Source organism: Cryptotermes secundus, unplaced genomic scaffold (assembly GCF_002891405.2).
Source record: "Cryptotermes secundus unplaced genomic scaffold, Csec_1.0 scaffold1293, whole genome shotgun sequence".
NCBI lineage: Eukaryota > Metazoa > Arthropoda > Insecta > Blattodea > Kalotermitidae > Cryptotermes > Cryptotermes secundus.
The window spans coordinates 61,924-70,239 of NW_019724607.1; the positions used below are offsets into that span (position 1 = coordinate 61,924).

Below are 8,316 nucleotides of genomic sequence, written 5' to 3' on the forward strand. Positions count from 1 at the left end.
AAATCAGCTGTATTTTTGGCAAAAATTAATATTTCTTTAGGCCATATGAAGACTATACTTTCATGTCTCCTGACTGCAGAATGATAACCATCACATCTCAGTTTAAATTGCATTTAAAGAGCATACAGATGTTACAACACTACCCATGCCCTTTGTTGTTAACACAGTTAGATCAGTACTCTGGACACCAGGTACCCTGACTGAGTTTCCTATCCTTTCTGTTACTCTCTACATGCCAGGACCATTTCCTCTGACATCCTTCCAGTCATCTTGTCACTGAACACTGCATAATCTATACAACTGACAAAGCATGTTAAGTGAACAAAGAGTCATTATTTCTGATGACCTACTTCTCCAGTCAGGGCCAGTACATTGTCGCAGGCTCTGATGATGGCTCCTTCTTTATCTGGGATCGTCACACCACAAACATCATGCGTGTCCTCCGTGGCGATGAGTCCATAGTGAACTGCCTGCAGCCTCACCCATCATACTGCTTGCTTGCCACGAGTGGTATAGATCCAGTTGTCAGATTATGGAGTCCAAGACCTGAGGTAATGATGCAACATATTCACCCTCTCTCAGCTGATTGTACTGGAAAAAAGTTTATTTAAGTGGTAGGCCAGAAAAACCTACAGGAAAGACCTCAGTGTAATATGTATCACTGAGGATATTGGCTTAGGAAGTAACATTTTTAACTTATATTTCAAAGGTGCCTGGTTCAAATGTCACCAAGAACATTGACTGTCATGACTGAGGTTTTTCATGGTTCATCTCAGTCGAGGCAGATGCTGGGATAGTACCTTAAATTAAGCCATGTCTGCTTCCTTCCACATCCTTTCCAGTTCATTATGCAGTCATTTGACACTAACCTAAATTAATGACAGCATAACCAAACTACAGTAAATGAAACATAATATGTATTGCTGTGATTGTGACGTTGCTCTAGGGTATTTGTACGATGTGGAAGTGGGCTATGCTGCCTCCATCTGCCTCGAGCAGGCACCAGACCTCATCCTTCCCCCGTTGTGTCAGTTATACCACCACTCTTTATAACCTGAATGCTCTACTTTGACGCAGAAGATTGACCAGCATATTCCTCAGAAACACCATCACTGATGGTGCACTGGGTGCATTTTTGTGATTCTACACAGCTCACTGGTGTACATTTTCATGTACAAGGAGAACTGCTATCTTGCACCAGTTGTCAGATTATATTGTTATCTAATCCCTACAGTAATTACACGTATTTCAATAGCTGTGGCTTCTGTCTGTCAGAGCAGTGGTGACAATTTTGATTTCTTAATGTGACCCATGCTGTACTGGTGCTGAGGTGATGCATGCATTCTGAACCATCAAACACGTGAAGCATAGTCCTTCTTGAGAAGCTTACCAAGAAATTTTCAGCACCTTGTGGAACCTGAAGATTTATTATTGTGTTCACAAGAGCCCTGCTATTGATCTTTACCCAAAGCCAGATGAAGCCCATCCACACCCTCCCATCCTTTTCCCTTTAACCTCTTAGTATGGGAAATTTAAACATGCCACTGTTTATTTACGTATCTCAATTAAACAGAAATAGTACATAGGATTTGAGGATCTCACAACAGTGGTTACGGACTACATGGCATTATAGAGGAATGAATACCTCATGCTTTTAAGAAAGTTTTATCATTCTTCAGCCAAATTTTATATGTTTATTTGTGCCAGATTAATGAAATTCTTCCATAAAAGAAGTACCTATGGAAAATTTATGAACTTAGAAAATTAATACTTAATTAAAAATGTGATTGTGTATTCCTTTGATGCCTTTCCAAAGCTACACACACAGTTCCACCCCATATTCCACATTGTGCCTGATTATGGTTCATATATTGCTGCATGGTCTGTGGGCCTGGAACGACATTCACAAAGGATGCACTTTCATCACAGCCTGTACACTGGATGGGAGGGGAAAGTCCGTTCCATTGTTGTAGATCACGTTACACAGCCAACGCACATGCAGTCAGTTCCAGTCACAGTTGGGAATTGTATGCCACAGCTCAAAGCATGGCACGACACACACACCACAATCACATTTCTTGTAATACAAGGTGTGTCCCAAAAGTCATGATACATTTCTTTCCCGCGCTCCTACTGGTCAGAGTGCACTGGAACTGGTTGGGTTAGGAAGGGGAGGCCTTTAGCTTCACAGCGCGCCCAAGGTCAGACTGCTCAAGCATCGGAGGCGTCAGTGTCGCTGATTTAGTGCACCAGTGTTTTGTGACCACGTCACGGCACGCGATGGTGGATACTTTCGAACAACGTTGGGCGGTCAAGTTCTGCACAAAGCTCAACAAAAAAGCTGCTGAAACTCACGAACTGCTTAAGCAAGCCTACAGGGAGTGCCAGAGTGCTGAATGGTACACCTCAGCTTCCCCGAAACCGAAGTAGGCGAAGATGAGCAAATCCAAAGTGAAAATAATGCTCATCGTCTTTTTCGACACCAAGGGTGTGGTCCACAAAGAGTTTTTACCCCAAGGACAGATTGTCAACGCTCCCTACTACGTGGATGTTCTAGGAAGATTAAGGAAAATGGTCATCCGCGTGCAAAAAGACATCGCCGCTAGCTGGTGGCTGCATCATGACAATGCACCCAGCCACACGTCTCTGCTCGTCTGTGAGTTCCTGGTGAAGCACCATGTGGCAATGCTGCCACAGCCACCCTACAGCCCCAACCTAGCTCCGGCCGCTTCTTTTTGTTTCCAAGGATGAAGACTGCACTCAAAGGACGCCGTTTTGAAAGCATTCAGGCTATCCAAGTGGCCATGACAACAGCTTTAAATGAGGTTCCCGTCGAGGTCTTTGAGGAGGCATACCGGGCATGGGAGAGTCGGTGGAAAAAATGTGTAGATGCTCATGGACAGTACTTTGAAGAATATTAACACTTTGTACCGATATCATCAATAAATTTAAAATATATATATATATTTCATGACTTTTGGGGGACACCTTATAGTAGACTGTTTTTTTCTTCTTCTTCATTTGGCACAGGTGACATTGCTCTTTTCCTTTGACTGGCAAGTGCAGAGAATGTTTTAGTTCAAGTGGGCTCATTTGAGTCTCCAAACTGCTGGCAAACAACAGACTTCAGTATTCTCTTCATGGGAGAGAATGCTGAGACCCCTAACTGGCTGCTCCCTAAATTTCATATGGGTCGTATTTCCCCCACAAGACTTGTAGAGAATGGTTGGGTCCAACAGATGGAAGAGGTTTTCTTGCTGATGCTGTTCATCATCCCATCACTCAAGACAGCATAATCCATATGGGTTGTATAGTCTTCAATGATCAGAGGCTTCACAGCTTTCCCACCTTCCTTGAAGTTAACTTCCACAGGTGGAATGTGCATATTAGAAAGGATGTAAATTTTTCGTTTGTACTTCCCACACACACTGCTTAGATTTCCCCACACTCTGGACGTGTCTCCTCTTTACAGTCTTAGATATTTAGGACTGAAATTAGGCAGCATTTTCTTTCTGTTGTGACAGACTCTACTGCTTGAATTTATTTTCGTGTGGTGTAGATAATTGAAAAGTTTCAGTCAGGTGAAATAATTGTCCATGAATATTTTGGGTCCAACTTCTTCAAGTTTCCAAACTAGTTCTAGTACTGTTCCATGTGTGGGTGTAACATCTGTGCTAGTCATGTTTCTTTGTCTTCCTGGGTACATTCTCATGTCGTGTGTAACTAGATCTGGAGCATAGTTTATAAATTTGTATGTCAAATCTCTTTGTTTTTTTTTGGGGGGGGGTGTATTGTGAAAAGACAACTTTCCCTTTGAATTTTATAATTAATTCATCCACTGCCATATGTTCTTTTGGATGGTACATTTCTGAAGATTTTGAATTTAGAATGTCATATTTGTATCATTTTTCATAATCTGTCATAATCAGGATCGTCTCTGTTTTGTGTTGATAGGTTCTGATTGCAAAATGTAAATATTTGAGAAGCATGAGAAATCAATCTTGTGGCATCACATTGGAGTAGAGAGGAACATGGTAGAGTTTGTCTTTGGTCCAGTATAGCTTCATACTGGGCTTGTGGTCATTACCCATCTGAACTGTAAGTGCAAGAAATGCATATAGATCCTTTATGCTTATTTGCTGAGAGTATGTAATGTCTGGTTTATTTCCTGCTTGTGCATCATGTGCAGTTACTGTCAGGATGGTCTGAAAATACAGCAGAAGAAATCACGAGGTTATGAGTTTTCAGTAATACTGCGAGCAGCAGTTCTGTTCAACCCACTTTGTTCGCCCACAAACTGGTGCACATCTGCCTTATCAGAGGGAAGTCAGTGGAGCCTCTCTAAATCTTCATTTACTTCAGATGATGAATCTTAAGTGTGGTATCTTCAAGCACTTCTGGGTCAGCGTTGGCATACTACTCTTCAGCAGCATCTTATTCACATGCTAAATCAACTAACAGATGCACGTGCTTCGAACTGATTGCAGAACTGCCGTACTGATTGCAGATCACTGATCTACTGAACGCATTTGAGTGTGGAAACAGAAAGAAACATGAGGAGGAACCAGATCCACCACTGAACACTAGGATATGTCACTCAGTAGCAACACTGTCCTCTCCTTAACTTTTGTTCCTTTCCTAGAACTAGTTCGTATGCAAATGAACAAAGACAATTACAGATGGGTGGTAATGATCTGCCACTAACAACTGTGACATGAATCTAATCATTAACAATTTTTATTTCCCTTCACATATTTTACCTCCTGCATGTATATTTACAGGCTTGAATAGCAGTCCTGCTGCTACAGACACCGAAACAGGAATGAGAAGGAAAAGGTGTCTGCTGTTTTCAGAGTGTCAGCAAATTGTTACTCAAGATTAGAACAGCTGCTTGCATAAGAAAATAAGTTTGATGTGTGGTCTGTTTATCCAAAGATATTGTTGAAACCATGCAGACTAAAATTTCATCCTTTGTTTGGGCTAAGTACATACAAAGGGCACTAGAAGGGTTAAGATAACATTTTAATATCATCCCATTTATGCCCAGGTCTTCCTAGTGGTTTTTTGCTTCAAGTTTTTTGTGCCATCACTTTTGTATGGATTTCCTTGTGCAACCATATGTGCTACATGGTCTTCCCATCTCATAATCCTTGATTTAATCATCCTAGCAATATTTATAGAACACAAATTATGAAGCTCTTCCTGTTAGAGTTGTCTTTGTGCTTAACTAATTAAGCACTTCACTATGAAGGTGTAAGGGTGGAGTATATATGTAGATCATTACTTCCTCTTCGGTTCAAACATTCCTCTCAGCACCTTGTTCTCAGACACCTTCATTTTATATTCTTCCCTTAATGTGAAGTACCAGGTATCATACCCATAGGATACAAGGTAAAATAAGTTTTGTATATTTTGTTCTTTACATATTTGGTTAGCAGGTGGTAGAACAAAAAATTCTAAACTGAATGGTAACCACCATTCCCCGAAATCAGTCTGCTCTTAACCATTTTAGGTGTGCAGTTTTTATTTGCTAGTGCCATTCCAAATTTCTGAACACTTGCTTCTGGATGAACCTCCTTACTCACATCTGATACAGCTTGTATTCATGACTGAACTGCAGTGGGTTTTAATTTTGTCATAGGTGAAGAAAGGGAAATACATGTGATATATCTACACTGGATCAGTCTTGAACCCAAAACCTTTACCACATAAGTCCATTGCCTTCCTTATCCATTTTTCACTAAATTCTACTCATCCAAGACTAAGAAGTAAATATAATAAACTGTATTAAAACATAAAATATATTCCCTTGTATTTGATTCATTTTACATGATATAATAAGATACTTCAAATATAGTTTTTAGATCTTAATAAGATCTGTACTTTATATGTAATGGCAAGGTTAAGAATGCATGGAGCTATACCTTCACTCTCCCATGCTTAATTAAATACAGGGCCAACCTTACTTTTGTTCAATGAGATTTTTTATGAGATGATAGGTAAAGTTTGATTTCACTGTCACATAAACTGTAGGTAATAGTGAACTGAGTATGTTTATATCCTTTGACAGAACAATAGTGACCTGATATTTACTAAAGGGAATTTGCCTGACAATGCTGTATATCTGCAGTATCAGATTTGATGACTGTTACATGTGCCACTGTCCACAGGCTTGAGTCCTCTCAAACATGACATTTCAGGTGTAAGAATGGAAAGATTCCTGCTCAGTTGTACTCTCAATCAGTGGTCCATTGATCGAGGCTAGCTCTCTCTAATGGGCCTAACTAAATGAGAACCTTTCGTCTCAACACTTCACAGTGGAAACAGATCCTATTTCCAAAATGTTGTCTGAAAGAAACTCATAGTAATAGTCATGTTTATTGTTACACATAATTATCAGAAACATTTAGACTTACACAGAACAAGTTTCATCATTATTTATTGAGAAGTCTGGAGATAAAACATAGATGTATGTGGTCATAATTACATGCAATTTATGCATACAGATCTCTGAAAGAAAATAGTTATATCAGTTTTAGGAGACTGGGGTCCTGTACTTTGTATAATGCTCAAACTGAACATGTTTTGGAAATCAGATCTGTTATAATCCCTAAGTGAACAGCTGGTGAGGTAACAGGTCAGCTGTATTCATTAGAAAGCACATACCTCAGTTACTTGACCTAGAATCCACTGATTGCGATTAGCTCTTCCTAACAGACTAATGGAGTAGATGCCTCCCCACTTTTTCTCTTGAGGACAGAGAGATCCAGTGTCTGAAACACTAGATGGTGGACAGAGCCCATACAGTATAACATTCTACTGTGAGAGCCATTCGTTATTGTGCTTCATAAATGTTTTTGATTTAAGGATGGATCCAAGAATGACAGAGAAGTTATTGACTTGGATGATGCTGCTTCAGCTAACCAGAAACGAATGAATGCCGATCCATTTGAAGTGATGCTGATGAACATGGGTTATCGCATCACAGCTGTGCAAGGGGATGAAGGAGACGGAGGGGATGAGGGTGCGAGGGAAGCCCCAGCCATCAACTGCAGGCCCAGTTAGCTGAACCACAGCTGTGCAAGGGGATGAAGGAGACGGAGGGGATGAGGGTGCGAGGGAAGCCCCAGCCATCAACTGCAGGCCCAGTTAGCTGAACCACAGCTGTGCAAGGGGATGAACACATTCTTTTATAAGTTATGGTTCTTTTTATTGAAGGAGAGGAAGCCTGAGATACAGACAGAAGATTGAATTGAAAATCTATATGTATAATGAACCATTTAAACATTAATGTCTGCCCCAGGCTTTCCCTCATTCCTGTGCTCATTTTCATTTTGTTGCTCATAGCGTTTCCCATCTCAGAATATTGTTTGAGGAAGTTTCCTCTTCTTTAAGTATTTATTTGTAGGAACACAATACAATTTCTAAACTTTGTATTTAACTTTGTTACCAGAGATATGCAATTTCAGATAGCTTCACATTAAGCTGTGTTCTGCTGTGGAACTTGGGACAAAAATTGTCCCGTCTCCTTTAATGTTTCTGTATTTATTTGAAATTAGTTTATACATTAGCACTGTTTAGTGTAAAGGTTATGTAATTTTATTTGCTTCATAAACTCATACAAGTACCTCATTTAGCCATCTTTTCCTTGTGAAAGGTTTTATTTGTAAAGTAAGTGATAATGCTGAATAAGTGAATTTTACATGATAAGGATGTAGGGATAGTCCACTGAAGCTTGTTTGTGCTCTTTTGTCTTGTTACAGACTTCAAAATTATCTAGGAAAAGTGATTTTTAAAATCCCACCCCCTGAATAATTATTAATAGCACGTATGAAAAGCTGCTGTAAATACTGTATTGTTTCCACATTTAGTGAAATTAAATAAAAATATGTTTACAGAATATGCATCATACTTCAGTTACCTGTATCTTTTGGAATTTGTGCCAAATTTTTCTTTTTTGTAATGCTAGTGGGGTGGGACTAAGTCCCTTGTACTGCGGCTACTTCTGGCCTATTGTCCCAGCTCCAGATGATAGGTAAGGGTGATTGTGGAGCAATTGGTGGAATGAAGATTGGCAGGGGAAACCGAAGTACTCAGAGAAAACCTGGCCCGGCGCCACTTTGTCTACCACAAATCCCACCTGACCAGACCCGGGATCTAACCCGGGCCACCGCTGTGGAAAGCCAGTGACTAACCACTTGAGCTATTGCACGACCTAATTTGTGCCAAAAGTTTTATTCTTATGGTTTACAGCACATATTACATCCAAACCTCATTAATCTGATATTTAATTAAAAGTAAATACTAATCCTCACA

At 40.0% G+C, this 8,316-nt stretch overlaps 1 protein-coding gene across 1 annotated transcript in view; it reads left to right on the top strand.

The window, feature by feature from the left end:
• The window catches only part of LOC111862552 (WD and tetratricopeptide repeats protein 1), a 60,587-nt gene extending 52,685 nt beyond the window's left edge, over nt 1-7,902 (top strand). The window contains exons 13-15 of the mRNA XM_023848046.2: nt 359-551; nt 6,868-7,024; nt 7,113-7,902. Of these exons, the coding sequence (XP_023703814.1) occupies nt 359-551; nt 6,868-7,024; nt 7,113-7,153 (391 nt within the window). The 3' untranslated portion in view covers nt 7,154-7,902. The remainder of the gene's footprint in view (nt 1-358; nt 552-6,867; nt 7,025-7,112) is intronic.
• Nucleotides 7,903-8,316: the final 414 nt, after the last annotated feature.